The sequence below is a fragment of the Oryctolagus cuniculus genome, chromosome 11, assembly GCF_964237555.1.
Source record: "Oryctolagus cuniculus chromosome 11, mOryCun1.1, whole genome shotgun sequence".
Taxonomy (NCBI): domain Eukaryota; kingdom Metazoa; phylum Chordata; class Mammalia; order Lagomorpha; family Leporidae; genus Oryctolagus; species Oryctolagus cuniculus.
The window spans coordinates 105405947-105425533 of NC_091442.1; the positions used below are offsets into that span (position 1 = coordinate 105405947).

Here is a 19587-nt window from a genome sequence, read left to right on the forward strand (position 1 = left end):
GGGAAATCTCCAGAAAAAAGTTGATCCAACAACTCGTCAGACTGTTTCAGATTTTCCAGGAGTGCAGCTTTGCTAAGTCATTCCAAAGCAGTTCTACCAAGTTGACTTTGGAGAGAGTGACCAGAGAGTCAGAATAATATAACATACAATACAGAGCCTAAATTATGACCTTAAGTGGACTTGGAATGCCTGAAGCATATATGAAATCTTTGTGTACCATTTAGGAGTCAGGCGGGGAGTTGCTTTTCTCTGTGCAAATTTCAGCAGCAAGGAAGAAAAAGGTGTTAAGTCTTAGGTGAGTTTATTGGAATAAAAGATATATCAAGATTTATGATCATTAGGATAAAGTTGCATGGAGGCCTCTCCTGGTCATATAATTTGCAGGAGGATTTTGACAGAGGCATGGTTAACTGATGCTAGATGGAGGAATACTGCATTGGAATCCAAAAACAGAAACAACAGTATCTCCTATTTCACTAATAGGATGTGTCACTTCTATCTGAATTTCAGTCTTGATGTTTGATAAAAATATTTTTTAAGCTTTCCAAGCTTGTAGCAACCTTAATTTTATTTACTTCCACCAATGATGTAGTTTTATATAGGAGATATAAGAGATCTGTTTTCTTTAATCAATAATGGTGTTCCTGGGTATCTTCCCAGGGATTTCAGAATGCCATTTTTTTGGGGCATGGAAACCCTTATCTCTGCAGAATTCTCAGCATTTAATGCAAAAGGTTTTAATTTAAAAGACTGTGTGGTCTCTTTTGGTTGCACAATTTCTCTTTGTGTCCTTGCTTTTGCTGATCAGATATTTCAAAGCCATTAATTACCTTAGGACGAATGCAGAAGGCCACGTGCAAAGGTTCTGGCCAATTGCAAAAAACAGTATGCCAAATGTAAAGTAAGTGGAGGGTTCTTCTTGGTATTTGAAGTTAAGTGAAAAAGTAAGAGGGAGCAGTTATGCCAAGAATGCAAAGCCAGATCTTGCCAAGTGCTCCTTTAAGTGGCTCTAGCCAATATGAGACTAAACAATGCATTAAATAGGCACACAACTTACTGTAGTTAGGGAATTATATGTCAAATAACAGTTCTTTGCTATGTTTTAAACACTATCTCACATATATATATAAAGACAAACAAAATGCCATCTTGTCATCTCCTTAGACTAACAGTTAATAAGGACTGGGGGTTTGAACTTTCCAGGCAACCAAAAGTAATTATTTGGGATGTAAGAGTTTGCTGTTGGTTCATAGAGATGTGTGAGGTGGAACTATGCCAGCACAGCAGCTCAATACAAAAATGATTTTTCGCCACTATGGTTGTCAAAGACGTCTGGCTGCATAAAAGAGCAAAGCCTTTGCAGTCCATCATTGAGAACAATGATAAGTCTCCTTGGGAGAGACCTCGTGCCTGTTTCCAGTGTATCTGATGCTTTGGTGTAGGCTGCTGGAGAGGAGTTTGGTTTTCATGGAGGCCCTGAGGAATGGTGTCTGGACAAGGTGTTTGGAGGCCCATTGAATTTGCAGAATGCCAAAACTCTTTCTTGGATCTCAAATGTCTGCCTTACCAGCTACTGAAGATAGGAGGCATTCTAATTCTACTGAAGATAGGAGGTCTTCATACAGATGGTTAAGTGATACCTGCACAGGTGGGAGACTTGCAACCTAAACTCCTGACTTCCCACAGTTCTTGTCATTGTCAGGTTAGGAAAGACTCTTCCTGTCTGGCTCATTGTCTGGGTTATGGTGCCCTGCAGCCACCTCCCTTTTACCACCACTCACAGTTCTCCAAGGAAGATTTTGGGAGTAACTAAACAAATCTTCCTCAGTAGGTCTTTGGGGAAAAAAAAAAAAACCAATAGCTGCAAGAAATGAATCTGCTGGGGTTTGCTGGCAGAGGAAGAACAGAACTTGAAGTTGTCCAGAGGAGAGCCTCACCCAGGCCACACTGCGTATTCTGGTGTTCACAGGTGATCTGCAATGTTCTATCAGACTGGGTTCCTGGACTGTAGCCTATGAAGGCTCTGGTACAGCAGTAGCCTCTAATCAAAAAAGACTTTTTGTGTGAACCCTGAAGATTTCTATTACCACTTCCTCGAATTTTCCAGAAGGCAAAATTTAGGGTCATTCCACGGGTCTCTTCCTCACTTCTCTTTTGAGGGAAGTATTAAAAATCAACTGGGTTACCCTGGGATGCCTACTCTTAATCTCTCAAAGGACTGAATTGGACTTTGGAAACATCTGTCTGTGCTGCGATGCCTGTATACAATGTGAAGAACTGAATGGACAAACTTCTTAGAGACAATAGGCTTAGCTTTGGTTTTGGATCCATCCAGCAAAGTAATTCAGAAAATCTCCATGTTTCACATTTCTTATTTGTTTAATGAAGCAATATTCCTTGCCCATCAAGAACTGGGTAAAGACAAAGTGGAAAAGCTGATACAACTTGATTTTGAAAAAGTAAATATATTAGACAAACACAAAACACTCTTCTTGTTACTATTACTAATATGACTACACAATTGCTAATACTACTAATAGGTTTCATCAGCTGTTGCCAAGAAGAGAAAATGAACATATAATTGGACTGTTCAGATACCTCAACCTTTGCCACAAATTCTGAAACTGATCCCAGAAGAGAATAAGTATAATAACTAACATGTGTATGGTGTTTACCAAATGTCAGAATCTATTCCAAGTTAACATATTCTAATTTGTTAACTCATTTAATCCTCACACCAATTCTAGAAAGCAGGCTCCATTTTATAGATGAGAAAATTGAGGAACAAAGAGGTTAAGTAAATTGTTCAAGTTTATTCACCAAGATTGTTGCAGAGCTGGGGTTCAAGGACTAGACAATTGGCAATAGATACAAAGCTCTTCGTTTTAAACCATTTACTTTCCTGCTCATAATTCTCCATCATGGAGAAAGTGGTATGGAAGAGCATTACCATGTTAGAAAAGTATAAATGACTTTCCACTCTGGCACAGAAATCAATGCCTTCTTAATGGTCCCTTGGTTGCACAGACTGGTCCTCTTGAGCACATCTAAAGAGCAGTAGCAAGCATTTGGAGTCAATGCAAAAATGCACTGCTTTTCTCGAACAGTATCTGTGGGCTATTAGCTTCGTGGCACTAAAGAGTCTAAGATCATAAGGGCAAATTCTGCAATAGTACCAATTAGTTTCAAAGATAAAAGCCTTATCACAGCTAGCGACTGCACCCCTAACTTTGAACAGCTACCACATAAATGTATGGTTGACAGTCTAAGGAGTACCAGGAAAAGGAAAGCAAATGGTACAGCTTAAATTCAACCCCTGTCAAAACAATGCTGATACTGGGTGAAGGTATCTTTGGGTGCCTCAAATTGGACATGCTTCTTCAATTGAAATAGGGTTAGGAGCCTATAGAGTCTTATTTTTCTGTTCTAACTTAATAAAGGGAAATTGTAAAATGAACCTATTCACTTGTCCTCACTGCCAAGAAAGTGAAAAAAAAAATGTAAAGATGAGAAGTGTCAGCCAGCTCTTCCCAACAAAACAAAAACCAAAACACAAAAGCTGGTGGTGTGGTTTCCACGAAGCGTGCTCCTTTGACCAGGTGACCTGCGTGTATTGCATTATTTCTGGGCTTCTATTCCATCTCTGAGGGGTTGAAGCCCAACTTGAAACAAAATAAAACAAAGCAGCTGGATCCTCTTTCCTCAAGTGGGTGGAATCTCCTATCTTTGGGGACCAACAGAAACTATGTACAGAAGATAAAGGAGCCTGAATGTTCTTTGGTCCCTACTTAAATCCAAGGTTCCCCTTTCTTTAAAAGAACCAAATCCTTGTTAATTGCAACCTAGACTATGAGTCTGTTAAAGTTAAAAGAAGTCATTTACTTTAACAAAATTCCCTTGTTTCATAGACAAGGACATCCCAACCTCGTAAGTGTAAATATCAGCCAAAGTCATATAGCTAATGAATGACAGGTCTGGGAGGAGTTTTCTGGGCATTATATGTTGAAGGGAAAAAGGTTGAATTAGCAAGAATAATCTCAGGCTACGAAGGTTGTTGCAATCCATAATGATGAAAGTTAATCAAGTTGCAAAGTTTCACTTAAACTCTCTACAAAATATATTTTAACACAGGAAGAATGCCATCCTTTTATTCAAATGTGTTCTTAATAACTACACATTGGAAGTATGTTTTACAAAAGCTATAAATCTGGAGCAGCTAAAAAGGTTTCCAACTTTCTTTTCTAATTGATTTACTTCTCTTTTTCCCCAGACTGCTGAGGTAAAACATATACATTATTTAAGGGACTGTTTATAGACTCTTAAAACTAAAAAGGACCCCAGAAACTCTCTTGCTTTTGGTTGCTCTTAATTGAAACCATCCAAGATGGTTGGTTGTCCATCAATTTTTAAAGTATCTCTAAGGAGAGAAATTCCACAAGCCCCTAAACAGCCTGTCAAAATGGTTAATCACCATGGCTGTCAAAATTTATGTCCATGGCAAGCTTAACTTCTCCTATTTCATTTTACCTCTTGCTGTGTTTCAGGCAAAACAAGGTTATAAGGAGCCAGCCTCTACAAGGGCTCCATCAATCTGGTGAGATAATAGCTAGCTCTTTCTGAATGTGCTTTCACCTCCATTAAGCCACCATTTTTCTCACAGGACTATGACAGCGCAAGGCTGGTTGATAACTCAGATACACAAGGCAGAATCATTAATTAGCTCTACACTGGATCTTTCATTTCACAACATGTGTGGGGAAGCCACATTAGTTATAGTTCCACGTACATGGGGAAAATGTACACAGCACAGATCATGTGGAAGGTTGCTTCCACTGTGCTCTACAGGAACTTGGGCTTGAATTATGAGCTCATTCACAACACTCTATCAATCTGTTAAAAATAGGAATTACAAAAAATCTTTACTCGGAACAGTTCTAGTAGCATTAGAAAACTCTCCTTGTTAAATATTCTGGATTGACTAAAAATACAGAGGGAAGCAATTTTCTTTCAGAGGTTTAAAATCCAAACTAAGATCAGAAACTGCTTTCCACTATTAAAAACTCCAAAAGAGAGTTGAAGCAGCTTATAATACAAGGCATAGCCACAGCAAAAGTTTGAAAACAAAGCTAAGAAAAAAAAAAGTGTCAACCAACAGGCGGTAAAAGTGGGGAAGTAGGGAAGAATGCTTTTCTTTAAAAAGTATTTCAAAGACTGTAAATGCCAAGATTTGACTTCTCTACACACAGTAAGTCTCAGGGGACAAAGAGGAAACTCAATAAAATTTGTTGACAACAGTTAATGCCTGTAAGAATAATTGGCTCAGACACAAAACAGATCATCAGTGTAGCTTGGGGATGACCAAAATATAGTTTCTAAGTCATTGTTAATATACATTATATTCAATTGAGAAAAAAAAAGATGGCTAGTTTTATCAAATAACTGGGCAAACATGAAGTGAGGGGTAATGTCCAAAGTGTTTGACAACCCTAATTCTCAATGGTTCATAGCACAAAGATCCTATGAAAAAAGTAATTCCATTATATTGAATTGGATTCAATCCTGTCAGCTCAATAGTCAAATATGAGTGGTTACTCTGTCAGCCAGGCATGAACTAGATACTAGGATCGAAAATATTCAAGAATGTGGCCTTTGGCATCAAGAAGCCCATTGAGAAGGTGTTATTCATGGGAGGGTAGAACTTGGTAAGGTGATGTTAAAAACTGAAAAGAATATTCAGAGAAAATGCAGAATATACAACCTATTCTTCCAAGACTTTTTCTTATGACACTTGATAATATTTATGTGCATTTTTTTTCACCTCCCAACTAGACTGAGTTCCTTGAAGTCAAGGTCAACCTTCCATTCATTTCTAGGCATCTAGAATAGTTTCTTGCACATAACAGATGCTCACTTGATGTTTTGAATTAAATTAAAATACCTTAAAGAGGTAACTTCTCCTGGACAAACAGGATTATCCAGTTTATTAAAAAGCTAACAAGAATAGTTTTGAGGGTCTATGTCAGATGGGGTATTGAAATAAATCAAGGAATTTTGTAAGACAAACATATGAAACATATCCTCTTCATGACCATACTGACAATAAAACATTATTTATAAAACCACTTTCTATCCAAAGTCATACTCTAAACATAGAGTTGCTATATATACATTTCCCTTTCAAGTTATTAAAACAAAATTAAAAATATTTGCTGAAATTTGATTGTGGTAGTGACAGAGTAAAAGAACTCCTTCAGTGCCTTGAAATTGATTTCCATTACAGTTGTCTAATTCTCTTAGGTGTTTGTGTGAACATATATAAGGATCATAGAGTTACTTAGGGTCAAGTCATTCTTTCCATTCTCATTTTTCATCATCTAATGCAAACATCACTGGCATGGAAGGATCTAGTTTCCATGTACCATGCATGGAAATCCTGGAGCACATCAAGCTGAGCCTCATAGTTCAACCTAGCATGTAACAGAGGACACTTGTGGGCTTGGCAATTATCCACTGAACTAGATGAAAGGAAATCTCACAAATAGATTGTCAATGTAAAAACAACAACAACAACAACACTCATTTAAGGCATAATAAGTGAGAACCACTTCTTCATTGAAAAAAATGCTGATCAGAAGCAGCAAATTATAGAACAGTTAAAACTTACTGTTGGGTCATGTTGGTGTCACACATTTACCTTCCATAGGATTTTTTTAAAGGCAAAACAAGTCTGCTTTTGGAAAAGCTTCCACCCAATGAACTCACTCATCTGCCCTGCTATAGAAAACTGGATAGAATAGCTTTATTGCTGGAAAATAAATGAATTCACTTAGTTAAAGCACTGGTTGGAAGCAGGGAGTGGGAATTTGCCCATTTAAATGACTGAAGGTACTTCTGGTTGTCTGTCACTAGCCATTTAAAGATTGTTTCCTGCCAACTCCATGATCAATATAGACCATCAGTCCCCTTACCAGCTTCTTCCTTCCTATATGCCCTACCTACCTCCAATCTGGCATACACACTCTCCACTTTCAGCATACACTATTACACACACACACACACACACACACACCACCTACCCAGAGACAGGCTGATGTTTGGGAAGGAGATGAGAGAGACTTCAAGTGCCTGAATCATCACAGGAGCTAGTCAAAGCTTAGTGGGTAGCAGAGGTAAGCTGTCTACACTTGGGTGATGTGAACCTTTAAGGATGATTCATGCTCAGTTTCCTGGAATCCTTTAAAATTCCAAAGAAGTATACAGAATGAGCATCTGGCTTTACATCTTCCACTAAATTGTAATAGACAGTGAAGCAGATGCCTGTGAGGTAGATTCTTTAAGTGATCAGCTCCCTTAGGAACCACTGACTTTTGTTTGCATTTGTTATTTGCAGGCATTGACTTGGCTGTCTACTTTTTATTGACTGTCAAGTTTCTAATCACCTGAGACCCACTTAGGAGATAAGTGATGCTGCACTTGTCAGATACCCTTGCCCAGATGGAGATGTCCCTGGCAAGTCCCGAGAAGAGCTGTGCCAAAAGACAGCGCTGACAAAAACATCCAGGGCAATTAGCATGGATGGAAAATGAGTATGGCATTTTGGCACGCCTTTAGAGAGAACCTGCGGATTTGCAAAGGTGCCTTTGAGCGAAGTTCACCTTCTGGCTGTCCGTGGTGATTTTGTATAGCATGCAGAAACGTGGGATGTGCCCTCTTAATTCTCTCCCCTGGTGCCCTGGACTGGAAAGTCCTTCCTATGCTACCCCAAATTATGTACAATTAAAACAGCCCTAAACATATTCCACAGGTTTAGAAGGGTCTCAGACTCAATACCCCAGGGCTGTTCTGCCCTTATCCTTTTATTGAAAGAACCGAAGAGTGAGGGAAGTTCATAACAGCTGAAAGAAAGCTCCATAAGAAATAAAGACAAACTGTTAAGGAGGAAAATTCCATCGTAAATCTGCAAAACCTGCCACAGCCCCGCTGAAACTCTATGCTTACTTTAAGGTGAGGAATCTCAGAGGCTGAGGATGGCTGCCAGCCACGGGCAGTCATTCAGTTATTCACACACTGCCTGCGGTTGTAAATTCACAGAGCCATATACTTCAGACTTGCACGGCGCAGAGAGAGGGAGGGCTACTTACTGAAATAAAAGCCCCTGTCTCCACACACGAACTGAAGAGCATCCACCAGCTCAGCACCGCAGAGCGTCTCCGGTCCGGCTGTGGCCGAGCTGGTGAAGGTGAGCAAGCAGAGGGCCAGGTAGAAGAGATGCGAGGAGGACAGGATGCGCATCTTTACCTGCCAAGGAAACAGCAGCAGGGTCAGGGCTCCTCCTGGGTCCTTGCGCGGGGAGTGAGGGTGGGACGCGGGTGCTTTTACTCCCAGTTTTCCAAATCTGACGCTGATCAGAACCACCTGGCTCACAAGCGCAACCCAGTGTGTGAGCGACAGCTGGGGGTCACGCGCTGAGCATGTCTTGCATCAGACAACCTGTGTTTAATTCCCTTGTTACTTGGAGTCCTGGCAGGAGTCCTCTCAGACCCCTTCTTTTGGGATTCTGATTACAGCTAATGGAGATAAAACATCCAGAAACACTCACATAAATGAAAGATGCTTGCATTAATTACCATCAAGTATTACCCACACCTCTCTGAAATCCTGGTAGAACTTTTGAATGATTGAAGGTTAAATTGTCATCAGGACAGATTTGAGACCAAATATATTTGTTAGTTTAAAATCACTAAAAATTGGCAATCACACATGGCATATGCATTCGTTACTGAACAGAATATGAAATTAATCAAGACATTATTCCCAAGCTACTGAGGAAAAATAAATTGCTGTGGCTAAAAAAGAACTTGTGAACACACTATACAGCATTATATTTTCTTTAGAGAGGGAGAGAGAGACTGATCTTAGCTGGGGAATATCAACAATTAATACAACCACAAGTAGAAGGAAAAACCAGAAACAGGAAAAATATCAGGATTTAGAAATGAAATTGGCTCATGCTGCAACAGGAGCACCCATCGTTAGGGTCACGTCCAATACCCCTATAACAAAAGGTTAATAAGAGAAAAGCATAACATTTTAAAATCAAAGTTTTACCTGAACCAGGAGACTTCAGAATGAAGACCCAGAGATCCAGGGGAACTCTCTGATTTTTATGCTTAGGTCCAATGAAGCATGGACAGTCATGTAGAAATGTGATTGGACAAAAAGGGTATGATCTAATGCTAGGAGACTGAGGTGGGGAAACCCAGCAATGCTTGTCTCTTCAGATTCTTCGTGGCCCCCCTGTATAACAGTTCTATCTCCTGGGTATAGGATGTGACCCCTCCTGGAGTGTCTTGTGACCCACTATAGGACAGGATAATTTCTTTTTGGCCAGTTCTCACACAGAGAGTCACAGAACGGTGAGAGTAATATTTCTAGGTTTTGTGTCTGGCTGTGGGGAGGAGGGGTTCTAGTTTCTGTGGTCTGCTGGGAGCAGAAAGAGGCGCAGTGGAAAGTCAGAAAGAGATTTTGCTTCCAAGGTTTTCTTATTTCTTTTAGTTCAAAGCACACAGCATGCCTTAGAGGCACGCTTTGGGGTATTGTTTCTGAGCTTCCACACTAAGTAAATGCTACTCCTTCTGCATCCTTGGGCCCTTCCCCCATGTCCAATATCAAATCCACACAGGTGGAGAAAGTCTCTTCCATGGCCTGGGCAGTGGGCTCAAAACCTGCCAAAGCCTTTCTTCTTCTTCTTCTTTTTTTTTTTTTTTTTCAACACAGGAACTCTGACTTCATCTCTTGGAGGGACTTGCATGTCACTGTATCCATTTTACAGCAAAATCTACCAAGGGACCCTGGTTGGCGTGACTTCGCCAATGACAGCCAGCCAAGTGGCAGCCCTGCCAAAGTCAAGATTCCTGTGGCTCAAGTCTCCCCCTCACTCTAAGCAGTCAAAAAGAGCTAAGATGATCATTAAATTTTTCCATATTGCTACTTGTGACACAGGGATGTGCTTTTTTCCAGGAAGCTCCTAAGGTGAGCAACTTCGCCTTTCTCTCACCTTTCGCATCTACTTTCAGCAGCACAGGAAGAACCACAGACAGGAAGTGAGGTGAAGGACCCTATCCCAGGGGTCATGGACTTAGGCTGGAAGCCATAATTATTAAAGAGCCTTGTTTTGAACCTCTCCAGAGGGGCAGGTCCATTGAATCCCATCAGTTTTGGAGAAACAGGCTCAGTCATTGATTTTCTGGCCACCCGCCTTGTCCTCCATGAACTCCCAACTTAATGGCTCTGCATCAGTGGCAGTGTTTGCTCCATCATTTTAATTAAGATTTCCATTTTTGTGGCCAGACCTTCAGCCCAGCAACTGGGAAAAAAACCCAAACCCTGACTCTTGTTAACACAGTATAAATATTTAGTTAATGCTTGTAAAACAGTGGAAGATGAAAAGCACCCTCTATTTGCAAATCATCATAAATAATAGACATAAAATATAAGAGGAGGTAAAAGCTCATCTGGACATTGACTCCATTTTGACAACTCATTTTCTCAGCCTCAGCATGGAACCCTCCACTCCCACAAAGCCAAAGCTGCTGGGGCTGTGAGGAACAAGTCATCACCCAGTGCTCATTTGTCTTAGTTGTAAAAGAAGTAGTTGGGGGTTTCCCCTTCAGTCTTTGCAGAGGGAACCTCAGCCAACCCACCCCACTGTACTTCATGGCTCTTTTCAAAAGAGCAAAGCCGTGACTGACCTTACAGAGCGTGTCCCCACACCCTGGCAATGGGCCAGCTCCAGAACCTATGTGATTTCACCAGTCCTGCTTCTCCACCCCTCCCTTCCTGGAGGAGCTGATGATAATGCTGAGAGCTAAGCACCTGCAATGGTGGATGCCTTCAAGTTCTTTACTTTTTGTGCAATCCAGGGTGGGGGAGGGGCTGTCTCAGTTTATAGCCTTAGTGAATTCAGAACTTGATTAGGTGGCAAAACCCTATTTTTAACAGCTATTTCTGATAGAACACATTTAAGTCCAGCAATACTCCTATATCTCTAGCATTTACAAATTTAAGCTTTCTAGATAGATTTTCCCCCCTCTTTTTCTGAGTTCTATTGTCAGATAAATATCAGTACTTATAGTTCTTGCCCAAGATAGAACCTCCTGTGCATTTCCTTTTGGTTCAGGGAACAGTCCAGTCCACCCCCAGAGAACCAGAGGATTTATCACATCATGTTCCCACCAAAGAAAACAATAACGAACTTGCTTAAGAGTTAAAAGTTTGAAATAAGTGTCCCCATATGCTCCTCATTCCCCTGGCCTTTTATTTTGCCAAATACAAAAGCCTTGGCGATAGAGAAAAACAGAAGATGTGATAGAGGGGGAAAAGGAAGAACCAGAAAGAGAAGAGAAAAAAAAAAGCAATATAGTTCCTCAAAAATCAGTCACCAATCCAGATTTTTTAAGAGTTCTCTCTTTCTAGCTCAGAGAGATGGCATATCAGTCGAGCCCAGATGTCTACACTGCACCAAAAATGCCCAGTAAAATTTGAGGGCAATAGTCATAAGAAAATACTCACTGTAGGTGTAATCATTTTTGTTTGTTCCAGGTCTTTTACAGCAGGTTAGGGTGGGTATTATGAGGCTGATGTGCATAGAAAACGAAGGACTTAAAAGCATGTGCTGCCTTGGGGGTGGGGTTTGTGAAAGCTTCTAGTTACATTTGGACACCCAGGCAGGTATGCTGTGAGCCTGAGTAAACTGCTTTTTGTCAATTCAAACAATGAACAAATTGCACAGCTGGCATCTGAGTCCATCCTCCCTCCCCCCACCCCCCCAGTCAAACCACTCATTTCCACCGTGTGTCTCCTGCAGCTGGCCGGGAAGAGTGGCCCGAGCCCCAGCCTGCTCCTCTCCTCCCTTGCCCAGGCTCACCAACTTGGAAATACCTTGCCACTGGGCGTACAATCAGCATCTGGTTTCCTGGGGGGTCTGTCTCTAGACAGGACACTTACGCTGTTTGAATTATGTTTGAACCAGCACACAGTTCCCTCGAGCCACTTCCTGCTGTAAGTACAGCTGCCAACTCCACTTCTGAAACGCTTAGCGTACACGGCATGAAAAGTTCACTTGGAGACAATTTCCCCAACTTGTACTGAATGCAGACAGAACCCTCCACAGCCTGGCTGCTGCTCACCTAAGCAGGCAGACAAAACCCCCAGCTGCCTGACCCCCGAGGTGATATATGCACTGCCTGCCTTTCTTTCAAAGCAAGTTGGCCAGAGCGTGTGTTGGCATCTCAAGGACAGCAGAATCAGGTGCCTGACAAGGCTGTATCCTCAACTCCCAAGCCACTTCCTCTGCTAAGAAAGATCCGAGTGATGAAGTACTGAAAGCAGCGAATGAATGCTGCACTAAGTGGCTGGGACGGTTTATGAACTGAGCCCTCAGGCAATTGCTTCGGAGGAGCCAGTGACAGCGGCTTAAAAGTGCTTGCAAATTGAAAAAACACAAGTCGTAAAGGATATAATTTTGCTGAGAATGGAAACTTGAACCAGGGCCAGTGATCAAAAACGAGAAGTTGGTGCATTGACAACGGCAGCCAAATTTACCTAAAGAGACTTTGCAACAGGGCAGATAAAATCAGACATTTACAACACAAAATCCCAAGTCCAAACTTTGCCCAGAAAAAGTCCTCTCCGGGAGAGAAAACACTGGACAAGCAGCTGCTACAAAGTGTCTGCTTCCCGTATACAGTATGCATTTGTTTAGATTGTACGAATATGCAAGGTCAGCAAGAGTTGTCAAGGACTTCTTTTTCATAAGAGCAAATTAAACTTTGCTCTAACTTTGTCTCTCTGGGCAGTAAGTGCAGGGAGTTCCGGAACCTTAGATCTAAAGATCATATTTAAAAGCTTTAATACCATCTGAAATGGAACTCTTTACATGAGGCATGTCTTGTAAAATAAAGTCCTGACAAGCACACACACACACACACACACACACACACACATACAGCGGTCTTAAAAATAAAACATCTGCACCTGCAAAAGAAAGAAAAGATCCCAAAGTTCATATCCACGCTCTGTAGCCCTTAGCCATAGACAGGATTTAAAGGAATCTTCTATAATGACACCACCGAAGCCCTGCAGAAGTGGAGGATTTAGCATAAGTACCTTGCAATAGTTTCTACTCATAAAGATATCTATGCGAATGCATCCATCTCCCGGAGCTATTTTTTCAGATCCCACAGAACTGCATATTCAGCAATTTATAAATAACTCCCAGTTCCGAAACAATGAAAAATGTAAAGTGAATATCAGTTCTAGGCAGAAGAAAAACAGTACACAATTTAAGTAAAATTCCCCCAATGACTTCAAAGAGAAAAAAAAAATATTTACCTTCAAGAAATCACAAAAGCAGCACTTAAATAATTGGGTTGGAAGACTGCTGATTTTTCCCATTGCTTCTGAAGTACACAGTCTGGAAATGAATTGGTTAGCAGGAATAATGAGGCAAAAAGAGATCCAGAGAGATGGGAGATGTTGAGAGCAATGTCACATTTCAATTTTGAGGACTTTATTCCATTGCGCAGGCTCTATCTGCTCTGAATTTAGCAGTGACAGTGAGATTTAGCAAACAGAAGAGGGATTTAGAGAAAATCCTCACATTTATCTACAAAACACAGACACTGTAGACAGGAAACAGCTGGGGGAACATTTGCCTTCTCTCTCTCTCCCTCTTCTGGCAAAGTTATCGAGTAAGGACTTTTTTGGGCATGGTGACAAATAACATCATACCTTTGCATTTTAAAACTAGAGCACAGAAGAATTTTTTTCCCTTAAAAGAATGTGTGTTAGTGACAGGGTTAGTAGGCATGAAGACACTCAGACTGCCATGGAAAATAAGGGTCTGCTTTCTGAGCAAGTCTGCGAATGCCACTTACCAGTATGACAGGGATACACGTGGGGGATGGGTGAACAATTTTCTTTTTATCTTAGGGAAAATACAGTTTTTTTTTTTTTTTGAAAATAAAAAAAAAGAAAGGAAGGAAGGAAAGACCACCTCTAGCAAACGCTACAATTTTAACCCTGAAATGACCAGAGATTGGCAGACAGAGCTCAGGTGACCCCTTGTCACAGGTGCCAAATGAGGGAAATGATCTCATTTCCTAGAACCTACTTACAGAAGGGGCAGGTGGCATTGGATTGGCTCCCTTTAGGATACTGGCCGACGCTTTTTGCCCAGGTCGAGGCAAAGACTATGCTGAGCTGTAAAACGAACTGAAAAATTAAAATAAAATCGTGTTCTTCATTTTTGTTACCATTAAACATTCTAGGGGAATGGCACTTGAGGGGCAAACTATTGTTCATATTTTTCTGCAAAACTGGAACCTCTGTGTGTGTGTGTGTGCGTGTGTGTGTTCTTTCTCCAATCTGTCTGCATTCTAAATAACACCAGCTGGCTAGCTTTACCCTCTCAAGGGTTATGATGTCATTCAAATCCCTCAACTGGGTGAGTGGCCGGCAGCAGGGTCCAAGCCAGCTGTTTTGCTATTTATAATGTATACTTGGCTTGGCCCGGGAGAATCAAGGTCTTATCTTTTGTGGATACAATTTGTACCTATTTCTCTTTGGCTTTCCGAGGCACTTGATAAGAAAGTGGATTATGAAACGTGGTTGCAAAAGCCCAGATCAGACATAGTCCTTCTCCTGGATGTTTCACATGCATGGTGGAAATACCTGGATCTCGTGTGTTACTTGTCACTGTCAGGGGACTTGACAACACTGACACGTCGACTGAACCCCAAGGTGGCTGTTTATATCCTCCTGTAGCCAGAAGTTTGTGTGTAGAGGGAGACACTTTCAAAGGAAAACTTATTTGTTTTTGCAGAGGGTTGGGTCTGGTGATGTCTCCTGCATGGTTAATAACTCAGCAATATTTACCTTCCAGAAACACCAGTGAGAGATCTGGGGTCATGTTTTATTCAGCATCATTTTTCTGAGGACCTACTATACGCCCAATGACACAGATCCATAGAGAGACAAAAAGGGCCAAGCGTAGTCAAGACTTCTTGGGGCTTTTGGCTGAGGGACAGGGAGGGAAAGTTCATTGTCATGTGGTGAGTATGTGCTCTTTTAAAACTATGAACAGTACACAGTAGGAGGGAGCGACACATTTCTCTGGAAAGACAGGGAAGTGAAACGTTTTCGAAAATCCAGGATGGGGGAAGAGGGATTGCCTACAAGAGGTTTGAGGTACAAAATTGGGACGGGTCAGGGAAGACCTGAAGAGTATACAAAGTCGTGTCATCGAGAGACAGCCGTCTGGGTGAATCCAGATATGTGAGCAACCCCTGCATTGAAAGAATCATCCAAGGCTTCCTTTCAAAAGTTTTCATTGCGCACTTGATTTATGACTTGACTTACCCCATGTCTTTTTTTTTTTTCCTGCCACTTTCCCAGATCCCACCCTCTGCAAAAAAGCCAAGTCCATGCTCTTCTTAGGGACCTTGATGACATAGTGCATGGAACCAGAGTTCAACTCATGTGTCTCGCAGGTAAGAACGAACTTTGATTTCCAGGTGTGCAGGGTCAGGTGCAGGCTGGAGCCTTGGCTCTGGTCCTTTGTTCCACCACAGGCTACCTTCCCAGGGGCAAGCCAGCACTTTGTCCCATGCTTCCCGTTGCTGTGTCGGCATCCCATGACCATTCCAATTTCTCCTGGAGGCTCACTACATTTGCCTGAGTCTGTCCCCCTGTCTGATGTGCCCCCTTGGTACACACTGGGCACAGATTACCTTATCCTCAGACCCTTCTGTATGAAATACTGCTCTGGGGACAGAACACCTACCATCCCCTCACACACAGCACTCCTGCAACATCGACACACCGACGATCTTGGTTTTATAACCCCAATTACCCTTAAAGGATAATTGGGTTTTAATTTATGTCCCAGTTTTTGTCACAATCAAAGAAAACTGAAATTTCAGTGGGTCATAATTGTCATCAGCTGTGCTGTGGAACCATTCCGATGTGAGCTATCAGTTTCCAATGGAGGAAGCAATTTCCTGAAGTGATTAATGTAGATTTAAATTTGGAGAAGGGTCTATATTTCTGGTGGGGGGGGGGGGGACTAGCAACAGAGCAGGGCTGTCGTTCCTAGAGAAACGGCCGTCTTCTTGGCTAATTCCAGGAGGCAATATGAAAGGAAGGGCAATAACTGGGCCACGTGATTCCTTTTTAATGACTGACGGCTGTCCCTGATTAAGGGAAAAGGAAACAAATGCACCTATTCCTAGAGACTCGGAGGTGCTGGTAAATCTGGCGCCGGGGGCAAGTTCAGGTCAGGAAGTCCCACTGGAGAGGAACGTTTAGGGTCATTCTGAAACTGCTGAGCATTAGGCAGCCCTTCGCCTGGAAAAACATCTGACGAGGAGGCACGGGAGTTGGGTGCCACCAAAACAGCTAACTGCCAGGATGTGCTCATCCTGAGAACATGCACTCCTGGAAATTCAGATTCACAGCTCACTTTTTGCATGTGTAACGCCTGTGAGATATAAATGACCCTCTGTGAGCTGGCTTCCTGAGTAGCGCATTTGCATAAAAGCTACAGCCTCTGGGGACTTCTGACACCTTTCTTAAAAAAAAAAATGTTCATTTCCTTAAAGGGCAAGCTGGCTGAGGTTCACAGAAAGGGGAACCCAGGGTCTCCCTCTTTTGCTATGTTCCCTGCCTAACCTGGAGAGGAGGTCACCCCAAAGGTAATTTCATACCCATGTGCAATAGGACATATTTGCGATTTATTTCATGAATAATCTTTGCTGACTCCCCTCACCCCCCCCCCCAAAAAAAAAACCCTTAGAATGGATATTTTAAGGAAAGAAAACTTTGGAATCGAATACAGGGTGAGGCCTAAGGTTCCAGGGCAATCTATAGGGGAAAGAACTTGTGGGAAACCATTGGGTATTTCTCTTGGATCATGGTTGGTGAGGACTGTAGTCCTGAGATCAGGTAGTGCATTCTCCAGTGTTTGAGGTCAAGAACTTGTCCATCCGGAATGTGAAAGAGGAAAAAGCTGGACCTCAATCTGCAGCAAGAGGGCTGATGTTAGCTCTGAAAGATCTGCTCAGAAGGACCCCTGTCACCTCTCCTAACACACACACACACACACACACACACACACCCCACCCCTAGAAGATCTTAGCTCCAGGGAGCATTCCCCCCACAGCTAGGAAAATGGTAATAGGAAGGAGAGAGAACTCCTCGGACTAAAGAAATCAATGCTTTCTTTTCAACACCAAACTTGGATCTTATTTCTTCTAAAATGTCAAAAGGACAAATGCTGGAAACAAACGAAATTGTTGTGGTTTTGTGAGCAAAAGAACTTCGTTATGGCAGCGGAGAAGTCACTGCATGGGGTAAAGATGGGTGGGTGGAATGAGAGAACTTGAGGGCTCACCACATTTGCCCCATGTTGAATTCAAAGTGGGAAAACCAGACACCAATTCCAAACCTCAGGGGTACAACCCACGTAGGCGCTTTCTTTGGGAATTGAAAAATGTGCGCGCCCTCTAGTGGGCTTCTGTAAAACTGTCGCGGCTATCTCAGCTCGGGATTTGGGGGTCTGGCTGCAGTAGGGGGTATTGGAAAGCTCTGGATTCAGATACGTTTGAAGCTGCTTCCGTTGATTAAGTCCTATGAAAGAAATAAGACAGATACGCGACTCACTGTAGTCTACCAAGGGACAGAGTACAAGATGTATAAACGGGGAAGAAAGATGATAAACCTCATGAGGACATTGTCTTCTTTATGGCCATATTAATAATGCTGAACTCCTGGTATGAGCACAAAGCACTGTGTTCAGTGAATACAAGTCTAAAAAAGAAATGAGTAAAGTATTTAGAACATCATGTCACTCTGCCTTTCAAATAAATCAATACGTAATAAATTTATTTTAAAAAGGAGGTGGGCATTGTGGTACACTGGGTTAAGCTCCTGCTTGGGACATCAGTGTCTCATATCAGAGTGCCTGGAATAGAGTCCCACACCCACTTTTTTTTTAAAAAAAAAAACAGATTTATTTATTTGAAAGGCAGAGTTACAGAGAGAGAGAAAGAGAGGCAGAGAGAGAGAGAAAGAGAGGCAGAGAGAGAGAGAGAGAGAGATCTTTCATCTGCTGGTTCACTCTGCAATTAGCCGCAACGGCCAGAACTGTGCTGATCCGGAGCCAGGCACTTCCTCTGGGTGTCCCAAGTGGGTGCAGGGGCCCCCTCTTACTTGGGCCATCTTTTACTGCTTTCCCAGGCCATAGCAGCGAGCTGGATAGGAAGTGGAGCAGCCAGGATTTGAACCACCACTCATATGGGATGCTGGCACTGCAGGCAGCGGCTTTACCCACTATGCCACAGCGCCAGCCTCCCACCTCCACTTTTGATCCAGCTTCCTGTTTTCTGCTAATGTGTTCCCTGGGAGGCAGCAGGTGATGGGTCAAGTGCTTGGTCCCCTGCCACACACATGGAAGATCAAGATGGAGTTTGTGGCCCCTTACTTCAGACCCAGACTTATCTCTGGTTGTTGTAGGCATTTAGGAAGTGAACCAGCGGATGGAAGATCTCTATCTCTTTCCTCGTCTCTTTTTGTCACTCTGCCTTTCAAGTAAATCCATCTTTATAAAAAAGAGAGACTGAGATGGGTATAGGTGCTGGATAGAATCATGAATGACTCGCAGAAGGAGACAAACGTAGCTCCTGACAACCCAGGCTTCACCACCGGCTCCCTGTCTGTTCTTTGTGTTTTTCTTTTTTCTTTTTTCTGACAGGCAGAGTGGATAGTGAGAGAGAGAGACAGAGAGAAAGGTCTTCCTTTTGCCGTTGGTTCACCCTCCAATGGCCACCACGGCTGGCGTGCTGCGGCCGGTGCATCGCGCTGATCCGAAGCCAGGAGCCAGGTGCTTCTCCTGGTCTCCCATGCGGGTGCAGGGCCCAAGCACTTGGGCCATCCTCCACTGCACTCTTGGGCTACAGCAGAGAGCTGGACTGGAAGAGGGGCTACCGGGACAGAATCCGGCACCCCGACCGGGACTAGAACCTGGTGTGCCAGCGCCGCAAGGTGGAGGATTAGCCTATTGAGCCACGGCACCGGCTCTTTGTGTTTTCTACCCTCAGCTTTCAGTGTGGGCTCTCACACCCACTGTCAAAGACCGTGGTGTTAAAGTATCACTTCGGCATGGAAGCAGCTCCATTTTAAATTCTTTTTCTATCCTGAATTTGCCAGGAAGACAATCTCATTTCAGTACAAGTCTGTTTGTAACGCCTTGCTGACACTTCCTAAGCCCCAAATCTTTGCAGGTGGCAGTTTCTGTTTAATAAAAAGTAGGAACTGCATAATAGAATTTAACAATGCCATTTTGTTTTTATGGTATTTGTTTTTAAGAATACCTTCTGTGTAGGGCAAGAGATGCTGTAATTAACATAGACATTTTTAAATTAAAAAAAGAAAAAAGTAAAACAGATATTTTAAAGTTGAATTTAAAAACATGTGCCTCTAAGTCTTAAAATATCCATGTAGGAGACTATGTATTTAAAGTAAGTAAAT

At 42.4% G+C, this 19587-nt stretch overlaps 1 protein-coding gene and 1 long non-coding RNA gene across 12 annotated transcripts in view; one reads left to right on the forward strand and one right to left on the reverse strand.

Moving 5' to 3' along the window:
• The window catches only part of IGF1 (insulin like growth factor 1), a 77017-nt gene extending 63121 nt beyond the window's left edge, over positions 1 to 13896 (reverse strand). For 3 of the 11 annotated variants that reach the window (XR_011379710.1, XM_008256718.4, XM_008256716.4), the window contains exons 1-2: positions 13393 to 13891; positions 8142 to 8298 (exon numbers count right to left, since the gene is read on the reverse strand). Coding sequence is in view for 9 of the 11 variants with exons in the window: in XM_008256718.4 (XP_008254940.1) it covers positions 8142 to 8298; positions 13393 to 13455 (220 nt within the window). In the remaining 2 variants the exon portion in view is untranslated. Of the gene's footprint in view, positions 1 to 8141; positions 8299 to 9108; positions 10844 to 11571; positions 11729 to 13392 lie in introns of those variants that run through there. The other 8 variants (XR_011379711.1, XM_070051261.1, XM_070051262.1 and 5 more) reach the window with 6 other exon arrangements.
• Positions 13897 to 14342: 446 nt separating this feature from the next.
• LOC108176710 (uncharacterized) overlaps positions 14343 to 19587 on the forward strand; it is a 28860-nt gene continuing 23615 nt past the window's right edge. The window contains exons 1-2 of the long non-coding RNA XR_001793427.3: positions 14343 to 14802; positions 15457 to 15551. This is a non-coding gene — a long non-coding RNA (uncharacterized lncRNA). The remainder of the gene's footprint in view (positions 14803 to 15456; positions 15552 to 19587) is intronic.